The sequence below is a fragment of the Meleagris gallopavo genome, chromosome 12, assembly GCF_905368555.1.
Source record: "Meleagris gallopavo chromosome 12, MGAL_WU_HG_1.1, whole genome shotgun sequence".
Classification (NCBI taxonomy): domain Eukaryota; kingdom Metazoa; phylum Chordata; class Aves; order Galliformes; family Phasianidae; genus Meleagris; species Meleagris gallopavo.
This window is the reverse complement of record NC_139415.1, coordinates 6,678,197-6,701,680: the sequence shown is the minus strand read 5'-3', so window position 1 is coordinate 6,701,680 and position 23,484 is coordinate 6,678,197. Positions and strand designations below refer to the sequence as shown.

Genomic DNA, 23,484 nt, shown 5'->3' with positions numbered 1-23,484 from the left:
TGCTTGTATTTTACATGAATTACATGTATTTTACATTTGGATAATTGTTGCCAAGGCTCATGGTTCACATTTCATTTACTTTGAAATGTTATCCCCTTTTTAACTTACATACCCTTTTCAATCTGTTAATGATAGCATGAGACATTCTCATTTTCCCTAACTAGTTCTCAAGAAATACCATGACAATATGGAAATTTTCAATTTTTGCTGGCTTTCTATTTAAAAAAGGTGTTGTGCTTCACATAAAATTAATCTGCTCTGAGTTTATTATACTGTCTTTCTGCTTTGCCACCTAACTTCCTGAAACACAAAGAATCCCATTCTTCAGCTATGATCTGTTTTAGTGTACATAGGTAGGAAAGCGCTTGTGAGAAAGAAGTGGTTTCCACCTACCTCTGAAAATAAGTTTTACTAAAAATTCTCTGGAGTGAATGACAGTCACTTTGCAAACTTCTGCATAGATTTAGCTTGAAGGTGAACTTTGAAATAACTTTATTTCTCTATAGTGATACTTGTGATTCACTAATTCCTAATTCCTGCTCCAATAGACTTGCTCAACTATCCCAAAAAGAGACAGAGAAGTCTTTAGCTTTGTTTATTTGAATAAAGGGAGAGTCCATGGAGGCAGCTTCCCTGTAGTGCCTCTCACAGTATTGGGAGCAGAGCACCCTTTCATCTTAACTTCAGCAACACACTGTCCCTCCTCCTTTCTTCATTGGGTGAAGTACTAAGAGATTGCAGACTTCCTTGTCCACCTAACACGTGTTCTCCTTTGTATGTGACTTCTATCATACACTGCATGTACAATTAATCCCAACTTTATGCTGCCTAGGGCAGAGTAGTTAATATTACTCTATTAAGCCTGCTCAGCAAGTCTGAAGCTCGTCAGTTCGTGTTGTCAGTCTACCTTTGTATTTTCTTTGGGTCTCAACTGGTTCTGTTCTTTCTGATAAATCTTATTTAGTGAGAGTTTCAATTGGTTTCTTTCTGATAAGCCTTATTTGGTGAGAGTGCAGTTATTCAAGTGGAGAAGAATTTGCAAGCCTTTACAAAATTTGCAAGGACGTGGAACACTTGGTTTGCAAGCCCCCCTTTCTCTCACTAGAATATAAAAAGACAACAGAGGTAGTAAAAGTTCTTATCCTTGTCATCAATACTTCAGTGTCCTTTTAATTGCAAAACTATTTTTATCTTTAATATAGCCATTATGTTTTGAAAAGATCATAACAGCAGAAACATAATCTTGATCCTCTGTTGCATTTTCATCATCTTTGTAGAAGTTGGTTTTGACTTAATCATTGGACCTTTTTATTACTAATGAAAGCATTGGATCCAGGTTGAATGGGGCTTTGAGCAACCTGGTCAAGAGGGAGGCACCCCTGCCTATAGCAGGAGGATTGGAACTAGATGATCTTAAAGGTCCAACCCAAGCCATTCTATGATTCCATGATCCTTTCTTTGCTGCTGATCTATGTTGTCTCTTCTACACAGCCTTGAGCTTACCTATCACCTCATTATCACATAATTTTCTTCTTTAGTTATTAACACATGAATGCCTTTCTTAATTTGATCCATAAAGTCATCTTTGTTGCAAATTCCTTAATTCTCAACTATCTTGTACAAATGGGGTTGCTACTCTGTACATATGTTGTTTCACCTTGTTCTGGTTTTCTGAGCAGTGGTTATTGCCTTGGATAAAGTATGTGTCAATATATATTTCTATATTGTCTGCTCAGACTTGCTTTTGGTTGTTTGTTTTTTTTTTGTTGTTGAAATGAGAATGGAGGATGATTTGATAACCTAAACTTAGTAACAGGTTTTTAGAATTGCTTTTTATTTTAGTTTCTTGTGTGTTTTCCTCAAATCATAGACTCTTTAAAACAGTTCACATTGGAAGGGACCTTTATTGATCATCTAGTCCAGTCCTACTACTATGCTCCATTAACTCCTATGAGAATTTTTTATCTCAGAGGTTTTCATGTTTTTGTTTGTTTCTTTGCATACATACCAACTCTAATTACAAAAGAACCCAAGGGAAAGAAAGTGGACAGACTAAACAAACAAACAAAAACTAGCCCATATCCAGAGCTTGTGCTGAAACTGCTAAATCGTTGTAAAGCTGAAATACCAATTACTCCTTAGCTGTGACAGGCATAGGTTAGGACTGTCATTCACAGTTTCTCAAAAATCAGAATTCTTTTAAGTTTATTCATTACATTTGAAAAGTAATAGTGTAGAATTCAAATTCTCTGTCTAAATAGCTCAAAATTTGACGACGTCTCCAACTTCTAAGGTTATTAAAGAAGGATGGATCATATCTTATTAGATATTTTAATTGATAAGGTACTAGCGAGAGCACTCAGCTGCCTTTTAAGTTTGAAAGGAGCAAGGACAAGGGTGCATCTTAATAAGTGATATTTTTGTCCACAAACAGGTGAAACGAAATACCTCTTGCAGTTTTGTTTTGTGTGAGCATATTTGAAAAACACTTGAGATAACCTCACCAATGTTTCTGTCCTGTGAAAATGCAAATGTGAGTCTGCTGACTTAAGTGTTTTTTTCCAGGAAGTTTTCATTGCCATTTTAAAATAAATACAGAAAATACGAAAAATCAAAGGGTTTTTCTTGCTTCTATAGCTTTATTTTTGTTGTTGTTAAACATCTTTTATATATTTGAGAACTATGTTTATACACTAGGTTTATTTTGTTTGCATATGTATACACATGCATATGTGCTAAAATACATATATACACATGCATGCACACACATGTATGTACGTGCATATATCTCACATATGTATACATGTGTATACTTATGCATGGAAAAATCAATAATATCTGTGTATATGGAAAAAAGGTCTCGTGAGTGATTATGTGGAAGTGTGTGTGTATATGTATCTACAAAAAATAGAATCACTAATGAAAAAGACAACTGCACATACTCATTAAAACATGTTTGTGCTCTCTCCCAGAAGTGAAAAGCTGGATTGTATTGACACAACTCATAGAGGTTGAGGCTCTTTTTGAAATCCTTTGAACTAAATGGGCTTATGTCATCTGAAAGTTGCTTGGTCCAGTAGTTGCCACCTTAAAGATATTTCCATACAGCACACGAGAGAAAAGATTTAAGTAATCTCTCATTAAATAACTTTAGTAATTTTTAATTAGTGTATTTAAAGAAAAAAAGAAGTCGGTGTCTGAAAGCTTCTATGCAACAAGAAAAGCTTTAAGGAAATTAATCAGCTGTTAGCAGAGCACAGCCGTGTGCTAACATTTGTAGTCCAGTAACTGCTATGACCTTAGTTTTCAGGAATGCGTCCTACTGTAGTGAAAAGATTCTGTGACATAACGTATGCAACTGCATGCATTTCCATCACTGTTTGTATTCATATATTGCTTTGAAATCTGGAGAAACAAACAACATTTTTTTAAACATGTTATTAACTGAAAATACAGCTTGTAATATTACAGTGTGGTTAAAAAAAATATATATATTTTTTAATGTTATTATATGGGAATGTTTTGCGTACTCTTTGTTTAACCTTCACATTTTCAGTGTTGCTGTGCTTTTTTTTTTTTTTTTTTAGTGCAAGAATTCAAAATAGCTTTGACAGACCTTTAGTGGAATAAATCTGAAACTTAGAGCTTATAGTGTGTTTCTGCAAGTTAATACATAACTGTTGTAAAGCAGGATCGAAAACTAGAAGCTTCAATAACAGCTGTCAGGCAGTTCAGAGTTTCTCTCTGGTCTTCAGAATATTTTTTTCAGTTAAGTAGTGAGATAAAGCAAACAAATGTATTCTTATGTTGATCCCATATGGAGCAGTTAGTTTTTCAACAATTTACATATGGAGAATACTTTTCCTTGTGGTTATTGAATGTGCAACTGAAATTTTAACAGAAATTTTTACAGAAGTGTTTTTTAAAACAAACAAAAGTTAACCTCCAGATCCAGAAGTCACCGCCCTCCTGCTATATGCAAGACATAAAATTGACCATTTTCATGGATTGAACGATGTTCACATCCAGTATACATCAAGACTTGTTGAAAAAGATCTTTTATTTTTTTCACAAGTATAGAAAACTGTAGCAGTCTTTAGGGTTTCTCTGTAAATGTCATTTTTATGTGCTTTAGTAAGGTCAAATTTTAGTAGACTATCCAGTAGCCTAAAGGTAAGGTGCTTGTTCAGCTTGTCAGATTTAGGTATGAGGAAAACAACGATAGAAGTTGTTTGAAGACTGATGTGATACTCTGGAATTCAGCTATTTATCACATGACATATCTCTAATGTGATATTTTATGAGTTTATTGCCCTGCTACAGAATAAATATACGTATATATCTCAAAAGAGAAAATTTTGTACAAGATTGTAATTGTAAACTTCATTTGAAATTTGGCGTATGCCTTGAGTTCTAAGAGCAAATTTTTTCTCATTTTGTAGAAATAAGTACTTTATTTATGTACATGTATGTATGTATATACACATGTATATATATGTATGCACACAATATCATACAAACATATAAATCAAACCTTTAATTAAAATTCCTGTCTTTTCTTTCTTTAATAGATTGAACAAATGAGAACAGAACTACTTCAGGAAAGAGCTACAAAGCAAGATTTGGAATGTGACAAGATTTCTTTGGAAAGACAGGTAATTGCAGCTATCATACGATTGTATTAACAAGATAATGTCCAGGTGACTCCTTTCATTAGGAAATTCTAATAAGTCTTTAAGGAATTCAGTATTCAGTAGCTAGCTCTATCCCACCAGAATACACTGCTGGAAGTTTGTGTTACTAAGAACAGATTATGAACTATGAGCATCTTAATATTGATACTCAGAAGAAAATATAATAATATACTATAGTTATTATATTATGATCATGTAAATCCTTTGACTGCTTTTGGAGGAGCTGTCCTTTGAAGTCTTTGACAGTACTAAAGGAACATGGTTGATCTTGATCATTGTTTTAAGCAATTACAACTGTGAGTACTTTTAAAGATACTCTTAAAGATACCTTTTTAAAGGTACTCTTAAGAGCAAACAAGTGAAAATGTAACGTCTTCAAGAAAAGGTACAGATTTGACAAAAAAACTTCTACACTTTGTCTGGGAGGGAATACAGTTCTTATGTTTCAATAGCTGTGATAGAATGTATATTAAAATTATTTTCTAGCTTTTAGTAATATGTTTATTCTGCAGCTCAGCAGTCTTCAGAAGGAAGGTAACTCATAGCCCCCAGCTGAAATAGAGAGGAAAGATATCTTTGTAAATCATAGTCTTACAGACAGTCTCAAGAACAGAATACAGACTGTAATGGGTATTTATTTTTATACCAGATGCCAAATTTGGTGGTTTTAATTCTGTGAAAATTGATGCCTTTTTGATTAATTGTATGAGAAGAAAGAATGCCACCTAGTGGTATACCTCGTATATCCAATTTATATTGTTTTAAGGTTGTATTTGTTAATATGAGCATGTATGTAGTAATCATGTGTATCCAAATATAGAACAAGGACTTAAGGAGCCGAATCCTTCACCTGGAAGGTTCTTTCCGATCCAGTAAAGAAGGACTTGTTGCTCAAATGGAAGCAAGAATCACAGAGCTAGAAGAACGACTTGAAAATGAAGAGAGGTAAAGCTAGTTATGTTAAGATTAAAACATATATGTCCTCTTGCTTATATTGAATATCTAATATAACAACTTGGGTTTTGATTATTTTTTTTTCACAAGCACTGATTAAAGTGCTTGCTATTATATGTAAGTGTTGCAAGTTTAATTTTGAACAAAATCATATAGGAAATTGCCTTATGTTTAAAACTGAGCACACTGCTAACATAGTTACATACCTCATTATTTTAGCAATGTCTAATATCAGTAACAGGCTTAGAAATACTACCTGTAGTTGAACATTGCAGTTTTCATGTTCACTTCATTGTTTAAGCTTGAAGGAAATTTTATATAAATATTGCATGGGATCAATAAAAAAAAGCAGTTACTAGTATTTATTTAACTTTAAAATATTGCTAAGGAATTAGCAGGATTTGAAGTACTATAGTTCCTTTTTTTTTACAGGCTTGTCCTATGTTTGTTTTTCCAGGGATAGGGCTAATTTCCAACTAAGTAACCGCAGACTTGAGAGAAAAGTGAAGGAGTTAATGTTGCAAGTAGATGATGAACATCTCTCATTGACTGACCAGAAGGATCAGGTAGAGGAAAAAACTAATGTACTAGTCATATTAATATCAAATATTTACATGAATCATCACATGTACGAAACATTTCTAAGGAATGTAAGTAGGTACCGATTACTTGGTTCTTCATGAAGTCCTATTTAATGAGATTTGCAGTTCCCATTGTCATCATGTTCTTTTCTTTAATAGTAAATTATTATCAGTTTCTAAACTTATGAAAATGAAGCACTCATAGCAGCAATGCTGTGTTTACAAAATAAAGCAAATAGCAGTCAGTATATGATCTATATATGATATAATACACCAAGAATAGCATATTCTATCTTGTAAAATTTTATTTGAAGAAGCTACTTATTGTTAAGGCAAATGTTAAGCATATATTGATATTCTCATAGCAATGTGTTCTGCCATTTCTGTGGTCTTCATTGATTCCTTGCTTAAAACATGTTCTATTTCAGTACGTGGGTCAGTTAGTTAATATTGTGCCTAGAGAGTGAACATGAGTTTAAAAATTCAGACATCTATCATGGGAACAAATTCTTTTGGTTTAAACAAAAAAAATACGTATTTTATAGTACCTGTCAAGTAAAGTTGCTTAGCCATCATGCTGTCTTACTCTATCAAAACTATGATGTTTGTTTGTTTGTTTTCTTTAAAAAATTATCTTCCATCTCTCTTCTCAAAGTTTAATGCTAACTTTTGAATATTTGTGAAGCTTAGTATTACAGTGTCATTACACTGGCAAAGTTGTGTCTTTATTCTCCCTCTCATAGATGCTGGAAGAATAAAGTTCCTTTATTAAAATAGTCCTCTAATCAGCTGACATATAAATATTTCAGTTGAGTTTGCGTTTGAAAGCAATGAAGCGTCAAGTTGAAGAAGCTGAGGAAGAAATAGACAGACTGGAAAGTGCTAAAAAGAAACTCCAGAGAGACCTAGAAGAGCAACTAGATATGAATGAACAATTGCAAGGACAGCTTAATGCTGCAAAAAAGGAATTGAGGTAGGATAATGTGTCAGACCTTACAATTATTGTCACTTGCCACTTGCTCCGTTAGTCCCTCAGTTGGAGGCTTCCTGTAATAAACCTGAAGTTTTGTCATAAGCAGATATTTGAGAGGCAGAGCTGTGAAACTCTTCATCGTTTTCTTCCTCGGTACGTTTTCTTCATCATCTTTCAGAATGCTCTAGGTGCCCAAGTCTATTTTCTGTCTAGTGAATAACTAATGAAGCAGGGGATGAAAAATGGAAAGGAGTAGTAGAGCTTGGCACACATGTAATTTGTAGTGATTAAATTTTCTATTTTTCTAAATTTTCTTATGACTGAGAGAAACAGCTATCCTGTGTTTAGTTTTCCTCCAACATCACTGGATATTTCAGTGTCAAAATCCTCATTCTCTTGCATGTTTCTTTTATGCAAGCAGTAGTCTATGATAAATTTCTACTATAAGTGCATGGATATCTGACATTCTTAAAAAATGGAAATGCTATTTGTGTTATGCAAAAACATTCTGTATATTAATGTGCAGTTTTAATCATACAAGTGTGTGTATTTTTGTTTCAGTAGACGAAAGATGTCACCAAGTAAAGTGCTGACTGATTTTGATGATGATGACGACGATGAGTTCAGCACGGATGGCGATAGTCTCTGTGAAGCACCTTCAGCAAATAACTTTTCAAAAGATAATGACACAATAATATAAAATAAGTATTGGCCCTGTGTTTCCTTGAAAGTACTGGAAGAGTAACTTAAACTATCAAAAAAATGGATATTTTAGAAGCCAAATACCATAAAGGGATGTAAGATCTGGGAATTTGATGTTTCCATCCATACTGTGCCATTTTCTTATTTAGATATCTTCTGTTTATTATAGAAAAGAAAACTGTGTTGTAAAACAGTTATAAAACATGTTATATATAACTGCTACTGAAAACATAGGGATAACGTTTTGCCTTGGAATTGTGATTTTGTTAAAATTCTGTTTAAGTAAAGAGCTATTTGAAAGTAATTCAAGCTCAGTTTGTAGTTAATAAAAGCTTTTTCACTAAAATTAAGGAAGACACAGATGATTATTTAATAATTGTAAGTACAGAAGAATGATATATAGATTGTAAATATTTTAAATCTGATCCTTTATTGACTACTTTAGTACTATTTTGTAAAGTTTTAAGTATTATATAAATCAGCTTCATATGTAGAATATCTAAATTTATACTGAATATTATACTTCGGTTTTAACTAAAATAAAATACTTTTTTTTGCATTACAGAGCAGATTCACACTTCCTGAGCCAAAAAGTACATTCCGATTTTGAAAACAGTTCCAAGTTTTATTATATGTTGTTTAAGATGAAATGTAAATCCTGCTTGTTGACTTTAAAGGAACCATCACATCTGCATGATCAGTGAGGCTTGCCCACAACTTTCTTGCAAATTTTGTTTGGGAATCTTTGTCTTTGTAGGAGGTAAGGATGAAAATGAAATCAGAGGTTACTTAGCATCTTCATTTCCTGAAGTGGACTCCAAACTGCCAGGAACAGCACTGTAGGCCTGCTCATTTGAGGGCATTAGGACAAGGTTTTCTTAAAATCTTTGAGGAGTCGTACTTTGTTCTATTACTAATTTCAGTAAAATTAGTTATGGCTTATGGATTAAGTACATGCTTAAATCTGTACATTATTTGATCCCAGAAAGTTACGTGCCTGGCAGGACATTGCGCCCTTGAAACAAAAGCATGCAATCGAATTATTCTAACCTGTTCTTTAGCATCTATTTGGGATATGTTGCAATGTATGGTCATGTATGCATATTTTAGCATTTCAGATTAGAGAAGGATCTGCATTTTGCAAAATTCATCTGTTAGACAAACTTTGTGGGAAATTAAAAAAAAAAAAAAAAAAGCATGCAAATTCTATTTTAAAAGCATTTTCCATTTTATTACTAAAAATATTTTTGTTGTTTAGATTACACAGACCAGTTTATCACTTTTGCAAATAAACCATAGCTAACTCCTCTGTGATTATTAGTACTTGTCCCCATTATATATAGCTGAGTACATCTTCATTGAATGGACCAAATACTATGTTACTGTAAAAATACTTTAACCTGGAGTTGCTGGGAGCTTTCATGACTCACATGACACCAGAGGCTGATAGGCTTGGTTAAGGCAAAAGTCCCCGACAATGGAGAATTTCAAGATTATATGAAATGAAACTCCTGCCTTGCAGATCACAAATATATTCACACACAGCACATCATAATACATTATAATACATAGCACTCTGTTGCCTTCAACTTGACTTTGATGGTTTCCGGTACATGGGAAATAGTATGAACTGCATAGTTGTAATATTCTATGCCTGAATCTTGTACATCCTTTCAGATAGTTTTGGGTTTACATCGTATAATATTTTTGCAGTACTAGTTTTACTGTTTTGTTGACACAGAAACAGCCCATGCTCTAGGAAGATCTGCACTATGCTGTTCTGACTTAATTTTTGTTTCATTTGCGTGTTTGTATAGGCGTACCTTTAAACAACTGATTCCAATTTTCAATTCTGTTCCTGCACTCTATCATGATGTATGTAAATAATTATTATTTCAAACCACTGGGAGAAAATCACTCAATATTGCAGCTACCTCCAGTTACACTAAAATGCAAATGTTAAAAATAAACATTTAAATCTTACAGTTCTACTTTGTATGGTGCATTTAGATTAGTGTGAGAATTGAACTTCTATGGAATATGCGTATGTTTAAAATAGAACCAGAAAATAATTATCTGGGAAATAATCATGCTTTAGAAGGGTTTCTATATTTTCTTCTCTTTGGAGAGCTACTTTCTTTGTAACTTGGTAGGCAGATGTAATATCTAGAAGAGTTTTTTTTTTTTTTGAACTTAGAATAAATTGGGAGAATGATGCATTGTTGAGGACTGCTAGTAGGGGAGATCCTGCCTGTTACGCATTGAACCTCCCTGCCATATCATCATCATCAGAACTGTCCTTAAGTGTTGTTTTTTTTTCTTTAGACTTGGAAATTCTCAAATAATATGACTAGATACTGAAAAGGGCATTTCAAGTCATTCACAAAACAATCTCTCACAATTATGCTCTCAGAATTGGATCACATTGGTAATTTTAGCAAGTTTATTTACATTTCTTTTTCAAGAAAGTCACTGTATTATGTTTTGGAAGTTATACTTTGACACCTCAGTTCTTAAAATAACTCTTTATTACTTACCACTTTATTAGTAAAATGCAACTACTGTTATCCATTCACTGACATGCATTTTGTGAATGGTAAGTATTTTAGCCATGATTATAGGGTCTAGATCTTGTTTGCTACAAAAAGCACTGATAGTAGTTTAAGGAAGTCTTGGTTTAAGGAAGTTTAGTTCATCTCATGGCAGTTTTTGATCAAAGCTCATCTTAAATCAGAGTTAAGTTTAGAAAACTTTGACTGGTATTTGTACATAGTTTTTAAATGTACCTCTGAATTTTGCGGGAAGCGAGGCTCTTGGACTGTAAAAGCAGGCAATAGGAAAATATGTGAAGAAGTGTGGATTAGAAACAATTAGTCTCAACACTTTTACAAACATCAGAGTTTTTGCTGTATTAGAAAAACACCTGTAGAGACCTTCCATTTTTTTTGATGCTGTAAAATCTTAGAAACACAAAGACCTAAGCCCAATCACTTTTGATACAAGTCATTACCTGATTCTTGGTAAAGTGGATTCTTCTCTTTGAGTATAAGTATCTTTGATGAACATTTTGTCCTCTCTGGAATTAATGGTCTTTAATATCCTACTGAGATTTTGATCATTTGTATATTGTGACAGAAAACTTGTGTAAAAATGTTTCCTCCCATTGAAATTCTCCTCTGCCTAAATATTTGTGTTGCACTCTGACAGAGCCTCTTGCTTTTCTAGACCTGCTTTTGTAGACAAGAGAATACCAGTTAACTTGTACAAGAGTGTTTTGAAGTTTTAGGTCAATAACATTTAACAAATGCTCCAGGATTCTTCAATAGCAATTACCATACAATGTGAAACATAAATGTAAAAGCAAACAAATGAACAAAATCTTTCTGTCCTACACAAACTCTTCACACACTGTCCAAATAATAAATTGAGGATGTTCTTCATGATTTTAATGCTTTGACTTTGGAAGCTATTGTTTTCATAAAATCATTAAGGTTTTTCAGAGATTCTCTCTCTTTTACTTGCAAAGAGAAAGAAAAAGACGTTGTCTCCTTGCTGTCTCTTGTACCTGCTTCCCTATGCCTCACTTGATATAAGGAAAATGCTGTACAAATGCTATACAAATACTTTCTTGCATCAACATTATTTTTTATTGTTCAGTCACCAGGCAGATTTTTGTTCCCCTCAGTTTATTTTCCTGGTGATGTGAATATTACTTTGTGATCAACCTGCCAATTTCTCTGATTTATACTTGTCAGTTTGAATTTCCTTTTGCCTAGTTAATGAGTTAAATAATCTGTTCTTATTTATAACTGATTTTCTAAACTATTTCTTGTGCATTCTTCATTTTTACAGCCCAGCTGTATACTTTGCTGAGTGAGCTACACAGTGCAATAGTTCCAGCTTTGTGGTCTTTTCTGCATCACACAGCATATTTCAGAAATTTAATTTTGATGCTTATTGGAGCTTCCGATCCTGTGAGTGAATCTACATGTTTCAGCTGCTTAATTTCTACCAACTGCAGTTATCAAGTAACACTGCAAAACATTCAAAAGCTTTGCTGAAAGAGCAACATTCCATAAAAATTGTCAGGGTTTGTAACACAATTTGTTCTTTTTTGCATAAGGGGCTGATTAGGTCATATTCTTAACCTAGTGACCCCACTGTGTTATATTGGGGGAAATCTGATTATTTCAATTTATTCCTGTGAACTCGGTTATAAAGAAAATGATATAAATAGACATGTTTTAAATAACATTTATATATTTTTTTCTTAACATTTTAAGAAAGGAAGCACTTATGAGAATAGAGGGAGTAAAATTCTACAGAAAAGTTCAAAGGTAGTAGTAAATTGGATTTACCTACCTCTGTAGAAGTGTGACAGCTCTTTTCAAGTTAGCAAGTTAGTACCAGTGAACCTCCTGTGAGGTCAGCAGAGACCGTATACTTTGTGTAAGAGAAAACATCCAGTCTTTTCTCTACTTACAACAACAATTTGCTGTTTCATTCAGATTCTGAAGGTTCATGCCATTAGCAGAAAAACAGGCAAGGAAAAAAAAAGTTAAATTCCAAGCACAGGTGGATGATGAAAATTTAAGCTATCCAAGTTGCCAGTGGGAAACTGTAAGAACACTTCTATGTGAGCACAGAGAAGGAACTTGGTACAGGTAACTTGAGGTTTTTTTCCATACTTTCCGTTTATTACTGTTTCTTCAACAGAATAAGCTTTTTGAGCAATGATTTATACATTTGAAAACTTCATTCATTAGTATCAAGAAGTTACTTTGTGTTAACATGCATTCTGGTTAGGATGAAGCCTACCAACAGTATAATGTGAAGCAAGGGATAAAATCTAGAGTAAGGAAGATCATTGCAGGATCCAGTTCTGGTCTGTTGAATTTTGACTGTGCAAGCATCCCTCTTAAAGCCCAATACTGAAAATCACCTAAGCCATCTTAAGCATGCAGATACCTAAATGCATATGGCTGTGCAGTGCAGGTAATTTTGTTTTGCAGAAAAATCTTCAGCTCCTTCGAACCCTGGAATACTCAAGATGCCTGCCAGTATTACTCAATTTGCATGCCTCTCTTTGTATCCTGTCCTTTTTCTAGAAAGAAATAGTGTGTGTAATTCTTTGCTTTCTCTTAACTTTGGCTTTTGTTTGAAGATGTGATTACTGCTGTGTTCTTCTGGGCAAGATAAAGAAGGTGTTGCCGCTCTCAGAAGTGGAAAGAGAGAGGAAACTGTTGGGGCTGAGCCCTGCAAAACTGTCTATATCAGAAATGAATGTTACTTTTTTCTAAAAAGCAGTTCCACTCCATGTGAGAGTTGAGCTCTTGAGTGAAAGGTCACTTTTCTAGAGTTAACTATTCTCAGCAGCCTTTTTTTTGGGGGGGAGAGGGGACTGGGGGGTAGGGAGTGGTAAGAACTTCAAGGCAAAAAGACTCTCTGAATGTACATATTTGTGACTGGAGCAAAAGTTTTGCTCTTGTGGAAGAGCAAAAGCGTACATGTGCACTGAAGGCAGAGGGTTTGGCATACATCTCTGCAAGTGCATTATCAGTTCATTGCGTGCCTGTTTGAAAATATAATCCCATCTACTTTAAATGGATATAAGAAATCAAGTGGCTATTGTCACACTGGTTACTATAAGTCCTTCCTAGTGAAGAGCACCTTCACCAGAGTTCAGGCATTTTCTTGGATACTGTGTGTGTATCACAGAATCACAGAATTGTAGGGGTTGGAAGGGACCTCTAGAGATCATTGAGACCAACTCCCCTGCCAAAGCAGGTTCCCTACACCAGGTCGCACAGGTAGGCATCCAGGCGAGACTTGAATATCTCCAGAGAAGGAGACCCCCCTGGGCAGCCTGTTCCAGTGCTCCATTCCCTCACTGTGAAGAAGTTCTTACGCACATTCATGCGAAACTTCCTATGCTGCAGCTTATGTCCGTTTCCCCTCATCCTGTCTCCACGTACCACTGAAAAGAGACTGGCCTCACCACTATGGCCGCCACACCTCAGATATTTATAAACCTGGATCAGGTCCCCTCTCAGTCATCTTTTCTCAAGGCTAAACAGACCCAGTTCACTTAGCCTTTCTTCATAGGGAAGATGCTCCAGGCCCTTCACCATCTTTGTGGCCCTCCGCTGGACTCTTTCCAAGAGATCCCTGTCTTTTTTGTACTGGGGAGCCCAGAACTGGACACAGTACTCCAGATGAGGCCTTACCAGGGCAGAGTAGAGGGGGAGGATCACCTCCCTCGACCTGCTGGACACGCTCTTTTTAATGCACCCCAGAATGCCATTGGCCTTTTTGGCCACGAGGGCACACTGCTGACTCATGGCCAACCTGTCGTCCACCAGGACGCCCAGGTCCCTCTCTGCAGAGCTCCTCTCCAGCAGCTCATCCCCCAGCCTGTATTGGTGCATGCAATTATTCCTCCCTAGGTGTAAGACCCTACACTTGCTTTTGTTGAACCTCAACCAGTTTCTTACTACCCAGCTCTCCAGCCTGTCCAGGTCTCGCTGAATGGCAGCACAGCCTTCAGGTGTGTCAGCCAATCCTCCCAACTTCGTATCATCAGCAAACTTGCTGAGGGTGGCCACTATCCCCTCATCAAGGTCATTGATGAAGATGTTGAACAAGACCGGACCCAGCACAGACCCCTGGGGGACACCACTGGTTACAGGTCTCCAGCCAGACTCTGCACCACCAATGACGACCCTCTGCACTCTGCCAGTCAGCCAGTTCTCAACCCACTTCACTGTCCACTCGTCTATCCCACACTTCCTCAGCTTTGTTATAAGGATGTCGTGGGAGACAGTATCAAATGCCTTTCTAAAATCAAGGTAGATTACATCTACCGCTCTTCCCCCATCCACCCAGCATGTGACAGCATCATAGAAGGCCACCAGGTTGGTCGAGCACGACCTCCCCTTGGTGAACCCATGCTGACTACTCCTGATAACCTCCTTTTCTCCCAGTTGTCTGGAGATGGTATCCAGCACAAGCTGTTCCATCACCTTTCCAGGGACGTGTAAAAGCGCTTTTTGATGCAAAGACCCAACAGTTATCTTAATTCGTCTTTGAAACATTTTTCAAAAGAAATACAGAACTATCTAGAAAATACAGAGTGTCCAGGAGTTGGAAGTGAAGCTTTAAGAGCCAGAAGCGTTCTGACTTCTTATCCTTTTGAGCTGCTGGTTCACTGTTTGACCTCATGTCTGTCAACATGCCTAGAAAATGAAGTGCAAAACTAGACTTCACTGAGAACTTCTTAGTGTGTCTGGGTGGAAGCTTTCCAGAGAAAAATTTTAGGAAATAAAGCCAAGAGTCTTATTTTTCACTGAAACTGATTTTTTCAGCATATCTGCTTGTTGTGCTGTGTTTCACCCTTTGCTCTGCAGACTCCTATACTGGAATGTTTTGCAAGCGTGGTGGAGCTGTCTTATCTGTCACACACCTGAGATTGAAGGTCTTTTTGTGCTAACTGTGCAAGAGCCAGCAGACTCTTTGGAGTATCTTTGCTGCAGAGGTACAGCCATAAGTCTTGATTTCCTTGCTTTAGGGGCAGTTCAAAGTTTGTTTTTCTTCAAACAATAATAAAATGGTTTACTGTGTTACAGGCAAAATGGTTATGAAAAGTGGAAGGAAAAAATAAATCTGATAAAACTATGTAAAAACTGTAACATCAGCCAACAAAGCAAGGAAACTTGCTAAATCAAGCTATCTTTACTTTAAATATAGCTCACTCTGCCTTGTCATTTCAGTACACGTGTGCTATCCAGCTATTTTAAAGATCAGATCAGATCCACAATTCAGATCAAACTGTCTCTCCCAACTGTGAATTTCTTAAGCATTGCAAAGAGTCGCAATGGAAGACCACAGTCTGTGCAGTGAGTGCTGTGTCAGTGTTTAAGGATAAGTATTTGTCAGCATGTACATGGGCAATCTGAGCCAAAAAACGATGACATGAGTAAGGAGTGACTGAACTGAGGGATATTTCTCTCTGGTAAGTCTTTTGAAAGTCAAGTAAAAAGACATGATCAAAATTTTGATTGCAAATCTATACATTCCATTTGAAGATTCAAGTAATGTATTTATGTTAACTGAAAACGGAGTTGCAAATAGACCAAAAAATTGATGATTTTCTCTTCAATTTTAAAACCTATTCTCAAATTCCTTTATCAAAACAAAAAGCAAGGCTGCATGTTTTTGCTCTTCACAGGGCTGTGGCTAGCCAATGTGTCAAAATCCGTAAACTTATTTGCCATAACATGAGCTGGCACTGCCCTGTGCCCTGGTTTCAGCCCAAATGGGGTTAATAGTGCACCGATGTTGGGCTGGCTCTGAGGGGCTGGGCAGGACCAGGTTGTAGCAGGCTGTGATTGGACATGCCTGGCTTAGCTTTTGTCTGCAAGTAAAGTGAAGAAGCAGGCCATGTCTGCATGCTGGTTGCTAAGGCTGTGTTCTGATGCACAGTGGGAGTGACTTTAAGAACCCATCGTTCACTGTATTTGAGGATGATAATGAGCTTTTTCTACTAGTGGAACTGCCACTTACAAAGCCTGTTGTTGCAATATGTCTGTATTCACCTGGAAGGGTTTTACTGCAAGGCTTTACAGTGCTGTTGCCAGGATGACAGATGCTTATGACGCAAGCCTCGGGAGCCTGTACATGAACTGCAGCTTCTATAAATGTCAATGTACCATCAAATGAATGACGTTAGCAGTTGTATCTAAAGGATAACATAGGTGCAGGAGGGAAGTGAGCACCAGTGAGGCAAGGAGTCTGCTTAGATTTGTTCTGTACAGTGTCAAGCCTATCAAACAGGATGAATAACTCCTGGAAAGAGTAGATCTCTACGCTGAGCAGTTAAATAGACTTCTATCTCCTAAACCTGCCAAGCTTAGACTATCAGATTGATTCCACAAACTTATATACAAGTCTTGTAATATTAGCTTCTCAAGATTATAAGGATATCTGCCAGCCACCTATGGGTGATACCTACTGCACAAACTGCAGTTGCACTTTCCCAAAGCACACAGGCAGTGATGTACTGCTGATACAACTGGTGCTTTGCTGTTGCTGCAGAGCGGCAGTCAGGCCCCTTGAAAACACTGCAGCAGTGTGGGGAGTGATAAAAGAGCATTGTGTTTTAACTCTGATTGGCACTGTATCTTGTCAGTGCAGTTCATCTCATTAAATTTATAACTTTTACAAATTTAGAAATAATATGGTGAGGAAAAGAGAAATTGGTACCGATTAACTTTGTTCCTACTTCCTCTGAAACACTGTGCTGAGCAAAAATAGACATTTTTGGCTCTTGAGAGAAATAAAACAAAACACCACAGAATGGGGAAAGCTTTGATGCAAGTTTTCTAGGTGGAGAAGGACTTTTATTTCCAAGGGAAACATTTGAAAATCTTCAACCTGGGAAGCGCAATCGGGATTGCAAGGTACAGCAGGTAAGTGTTTCTCATCCTCAAGGTAAAGCGAAGGAGCCGTAAGCCTCAGAGGACAAGGAAGGCGAGTGCCGGGGCGAGTGCGGCAGTGTGCCCCGCAGGTGGCAGCAGAGAGCAGGCGGCAGCTCCCTACGGGCCGTGCCCTGCCTTAGTCCCAGGGGTCCTCGCAGCTCTGGATCCCGTTTGCAGGATCATACATCATTTTAATACATCATTAATTGTGTTTAGTCACATAATGCCTTTTGTACCTAGATGTGGCTGCACATACCTGTAAGTGTAGTTATTTGCCACAATGCAGGGTTTTGTTGCAATGAATCTCCCAATTGGATCTGCAAAGCTGCTGACTGCTGCTGTGGCAGTTGTAAATTGCCTTATGGCAGGCACTGCTGTCATATTTTGTTGCTGGCATCCTTCAGTATGATGAGAGTGGTAAAATTCACCCCTTAACAGTGCTAAGCAGCCAGGACTCCTGCTGTGGCTGGCACTGCAGCTGACATATCACACCCGTTCTGCTGACCAGTTGACTTGTGCTAATTATGGTCTAATAGTACACTTTTTGTTTGCTTTCCCAGGAAGCAACTGTTTGGAGCCAATTGTGATACTCCATCTAAAAAGGGAGATCATATATAAGCCAATCTAAGAGAGGTCTTGAGAAGCTAGAGTATATCTTGAAGCTTGATAAACTTGAGGTTGAGCTCCAGCACAGGCTTCCTGAAAAACGGGCGAAGTTACTTAATCCTCTTGGTGTATGAATTCTCCAACAATGAAACACAATACAGAATAAAGGCAGATTGCTATTCTGAGAAATATTTTCTACAGAAGGTGATCTGTTGCTCAAGAAAGATCCTTTTCAGTATAAAACTACAGTCAAAAATAGCATTTAAGAAATTGAAGTGAATGAAGTAACTAATGTGCACTACTCTATATAATAATGAATTGTGATGCACTTTATAAAAGTGCTGCTGCTGTAAGAAGTACTCAGAGATTCTATTGCATGACTAGAACAGATTCACAGAAACCTGGTGATGATACTGGATTTGGGGAAATTAATTTGAATAAGAACTGGAAAAAATACTGAACTTGTTTTGAAGTTTATGTTATGTGGTAAAGGACAGAAAGAGCATTGATCAGCATCTGCTCTTTCCCTTGTCTTGTAACCCTGTGACAAGGAGATGATCACCAGAATGGAGTGAGGAGGATCAAAGCTTGTACTTTTTTACAGCATGTTTAGAGTTTGTAACTCGCTGGTTATGACAATTTAGCATGAGAGAAGTTTCGTAACTATTAATACTCATTTTTCATGAAAATCTGTTGGCAGAGTTTAACTAAACCTATTGTTCAGGAAGTAAGCCAGTCTTTAATGATTAGGGATCCAGGGAGATATTTAGAGGGAGTGGGAGGATAATTAATGTTTGTCTCCTGTGGAATTCTACCTCTCTCTGAAGTAGGAAATCCTGGCCAGTGACAAACAAGGTAGACAGCAACACTGATATAGTCTTGGCATCTGTTATGCTCTGTATAAGAGCAAGTGATGGTCTGGGAAGCAAAACGAGGTAGCAGCTGTGGCTGGACTATAACATGAGAGAGAGAATTTCTCAGACACCAGGTTGTCTTTTGCTTCAACACTTAAAGGTATTTTCAAAGACATGATTTCCAACGTACTTTCAAATCTGATCTCTTTCCACCTATTTTCAGGCATTGACCAAGAAAAGTGTCAGCAGGGTAAGAAAAGTAGAAACGTGTGCTTGAACATTTCTAAGAGGACTGAACTGTTTACACATTGTGTTGTGATCTTTTCAGAAGTTCAACCCCCTTTTTTTTTTTTTTTTTTTAATTTTAAATCTGACATGACTCAATCCAAGCATTTCTCCATTTCATGGAAACTAGTGAATTTTGAGCAGTTGCAATTTCAGTCTACCTGAGAATTACTTCACTTTTCCAAAATTCACATGGGATAGTTATGAACTGTGGTCAATTGAATGTGATTTTATTTACTGGGTGCCCACATTAGCCATATCATCAGGGATCTATCATGTTTTATAGGCCAACAAGACCACAATTTCCACTTGAGCAGATTCCCTGTATTTGTATTCATAGAATCATAGAATCCTTAGAGTTGGAAGGGACCTTTGAGGGCCATCTAATTCAGCTACCCTGCAATGAACAGGGACACCACAGCTAGATCAGGTTGTCCAGGGCCTTGTCTAGCCTTGCCTTGACAGCCTCCAGAGGCAGGGCATCAACTACAACACTAGGTAAGCTGTTCCAGTGCCTCGCCACCCTCACTGTAAAAGATTTTTTTCTTATATTTAACCTAAATCTCCCCTCCCTGAGCTTGAAGCCATTTCCTCTTGTTCTATAGTCTGTCCCCTTCTTTCCTGTAGCTCCCCTTTAGAAACCGCTATCAGGTCACCCTATAGCCTTCTCCAGGCTGCACAGCCTCAGCTTTCTCAGCCTGTCCTCACAGGAGAGGTGTTCCATTCCATGGATAATTTTTGTGGCACTTCTCTGGAAGCGTTCCAACATCTCACCTGTACTGGGGACTCCACATTTGGACACAGTATTCCAGGTGAGGCCCCACCAGTGCAGAGCAGAAAGGCAGGATCAGCTCCCTCACTCTGCTGTCCACACTTCTTTTGATGCAGCCCAAGATCTGGTTGGCTTTCTGGGCTGTGAGGGCACATTGCTGGCTCATATCCAGCTTGCCATTCAGCAGTACTCTCCGGTGTTTTTCAGCAGGGCTGCTCTCAATCCTTTCATCCCCCCTTTTGTATTGGTAATGGGGGTTTCCTTGATCCAGGTGCAAGACCTTGCACTTGGATTTGTTGAACCACATGAGTTTCACCTGGGCCCACTGCTCAAGCCTGTCTAGGTCCCTCTGGATTACCGAGCTCTGTACAAAATCATGCTATTCTTGCCCAAGGGAAACCTCAGAATTTCCACAAACGTAGGGGTTCACCTTTTTTTGAAGTTTTTATATTAATATGATCAGATGGTTTTGACCAGAAAAGACGGCTAAAAATTCAGCCACAGATTTTATAAGCATCTAGACTATGTGTGGCTACAGAAACACTGGAATTTCAAGTTATATCTGCATAATGGGGTAAGTTAGTGCATTTTAACTTTTGTGTTGCTGTGGCAAAGTTGTTGCTGGTACCTACATATGCTAACTTAAAGGTAGCCAAGGAATCTAACCTCTGTACAGCAGCTATTTCTGGTTCTATGAGACAAGAGCAATCTAAACAGGGGCTGAAAATTCTCCCAAGTATTTGATGGGATGTATGGAAAATACACTGTCTCCTTAAGGAAAGAGGCAGAAGTAATTAGTTGGCATACAGTTCTGGAAGACATTTCAAATATTTTTATCTCCAATGTTTAATTCTATAGAATCTTTCCATTTAAATATATTCATCTGAATATCAAACATAGTAATACAGGAGAATGCCAAAATTCATAGATACTGTAACTCCAGTGGAAGTTGGAAATGTACCAAAATTCTTTCTTAAGAGCTTTTTAGCCTGTCTGCAGTCAGAATATTTTGAGTATTTTGTATTCTAATACATCAACAAAAGCACAGCATGTGTCATAAAACAGCTGGTTGATGAAGATTTCTGAAGTGTTTGCTGCCCCTCTGAATTATTTACTGAAATAAACCAAGCTAGAAAGTGAACAGACACAAGATGTTTCCTATTTAGTGCATGCAATTAATGTATTGATACATTATAACCTCTGGCCAACATCTGTAGAAATTACTTGGAATTTTGCTATTGATTTTAGAGGCAGGAGGATTGAGCCTTGGGTTATTATAAGTTAGGATACAGAAATCTTCGAGGGCAGAGTGATGGACTAATATGCTGTTTTCAGTTGAGTTCAATTCCCAGTGGCCCACAGGAAGACAAACCCCCTCCTCTCCTTCCTGCCATGATATCTTGTGTCAGAGGAGATTAGTGTCAGTCCCTCTAATCATTGCTAGCCTTGTGGATAAACCTGATTGACAGCAATGGCAGAATTCATGATAACTAGCTCACCCAAACCTGCATAAACATTATGCATCTCTTCCTTCAGTAATGGCAACTTCTTTGTTCACTGACCTGCAGCAGCAGTGAATCTTCAGGTTAATTATGAAAAGCAATATGATAGTTTCTTTGTACTATTTTAATTCTATTAACCCATATTAATATCCAGAGCACCTCCATTTGCTTCTTCGCTATTATCAGGCAAATACCAAAAGTAGGGCAATTGTCTTTTAGTAATAATTTGCACCTTTCTATTCTTGTAGAGGAGAACCAGGCGTTCCAGGCTGGTCTGTCTTAAGCATTCATTTCTCTCCATATCCCTCATACCTCTGCTCTCTCTGCTAACGTTGTATTGTTGCAGTTCTAAAATCAACAAGATTAAATTGTACTCACTAAAATATGTTGTTATATTATATTTAAAAAAAAATCTGTGTGAGTTAGACTGAATTAATGGGAAAAGGACACTCCTTGCTGAAGCTGCATTTTGATTATAAATACAGCAGGCCTATAGTACTAGTTTTCCATGCTGAAATATTTATGCAGAAAACAAGCCTGCAACTGATGATGATGGGATTCTGCCTAAATAAACCTTATAGACCAACTCAAGAAGGCCTGATAGAATTTTTGTGTTATTCAGTCCAGCCAATCTGGAAGCTCGTGAAGTTTTCTGGAAGAATTCCAGAGGCATGGATTTGCTCTATTCTATTAACATATAATAAATAAGCTTGTTGAAAAGGCAATTTGGATAGACCAGAAGTGTAACAAAAGGCCTGAGCATGGTGAAGTTGTGAGAAAGGATAGCAGTTGAACATTTGTGGCAGTACAGTTAATGCTAACTCCTTTTTTTTTTTTTTTTTTTTTTTTTTTTAAATTAAATTACTAAAATTGCTATGGAGAACTTAAAGACTTTCTCAGCAAAGATAGTTTGAAATCTCTTTACAAACTCATGGCGGAAGCACTACAGAAAAGGCTCAGGCAACTGAAGAGAAAGAGTAAGTGGAGCTGAGTGATGTAGAAGAGGAGTGGCCTTCCCTGGAGCCTGTTTGTTATAGAGTTTGACATACTGTAGAGCTGTTTGCTGTGCACTGTTTTCTCTGTATTTTTTTCAGCATTTCCCTTGGATACAAGTAGAGATAAACTGTAGCACCATTTTGAAATACAGAAAAAGCAGAATATTTTTTTGGAGACTTCTTCCTTCTAAATCTCCCAGTTGGAATAAATTTACAGAGTAAATAAAAATTCAATAGAAATGAGTGGATCTTTCAAGTCATTGCAAAGGTGTTTTGATAGAGTGCTCACTATGCTTTATGCTTCCTGATAGGAATATTTCCACTGTGGGAAGAGTTTAATATCAGAATATAAACTTTAATTTCTAAGTTATAAGTGGTCTTGCAAACTGGTTAACTTCCTCTTGTAGACAAGATTGTATCATCCAAAAGCCACACATTTCTTTCAATTCTTTCAATTTCACATTATCATCAAGCAGGCAGAATATCAGGAAATCCTGCTGTACAATTTCAAGACACTGTTACTGGTTTCATCCACTTCAAAGACTGTCATATTTCTTGAAGGTGATTTCCAGGAATAGCACGTACCTCTTGCTCTGTGATCAGGACCCAGAACCATGCTCATTCTCAGCTGTATTCTTGCTAACTGGATGAGACACCATATGCAGCAGGAGGAACAAAAACCTGGGCTGAAGAGGCCTGAAGAATGACATGTGAGAAATCTGAGGAGTGGCCATCCAGGATACAGTGTATGACCAAATGTGTAATTGGTTAGGTGAGTGAATCCATTTCCCTCCTAGGACTGGGACTCTTGCTAGAGGGGCATCTCCCTAAGTAATATTTAGTCGCTATGATTGAGCTATTAGTAAGTGCCCTTAACTATTTTATCCTCTCTATACTCCCTCCTAATTACTTTACCTTAGTTAGGCCCAACAGTATCTTCTGCGTTGATTATAACTTTACTTGTTAATTGATTATTATAATGGCTTGGTACAGAAGAGAGGAGACTGTTGATAAGATTTTAAAAAAAAATCCTTACACTTTAAATACAGATAGGTCCACTAGAATGTTTTTTTTGGACTGGAAGGAACAA

General features: G+C 37.1%; 1 protein-coding gene across 8 annotated transcripts in view; it reads left to right on the top strand.

Annotated features, from left to right (window-relative positions):
• The window catches only part of CGNL1 (cingulin like 1), a 51,469-nt gene extending 43,001 nt beyond the window's left edge, over window positions 1-8,468 (top strand). For 6 of the 8 annotated variants that reach the window (XM_085233580.1, XM_085233583.1, XM_085233581.1 and 3 more), the window contains 5 exons: window positions 4,572-4,655; window positions 5,515-5,639; window positions 6,106-6,214; window positions 7,039-7,202; window positions 7,764-8,468. In XM_085233580.1, coding sequence (XP_085089706.1) covers window positions 4,572-4,655; window positions 5,515-5,639; window positions 6,106-6,214; window positions 7,039-7,202; window positions 7,764-7,902 — 621 coding nt within the window. In that variant the 3' untranslated portion in view covers window positions 7,903-8,468. Of the gene's footprint in view, window positions 1-4,571; window positions 4,656-5,514; window positions 5,640-6,105; window positions 6,215-6,972; window positions 7,203-7,763 lie in introns of those variants that run through there. The other 2 variants (XM_085233585.1, XM_085233586.1) reach the window with 2 other exon arrangements.
• The last annotated feature ends 15,016 nt before the right edge of the window (window positions 8,469-23,484 follow it).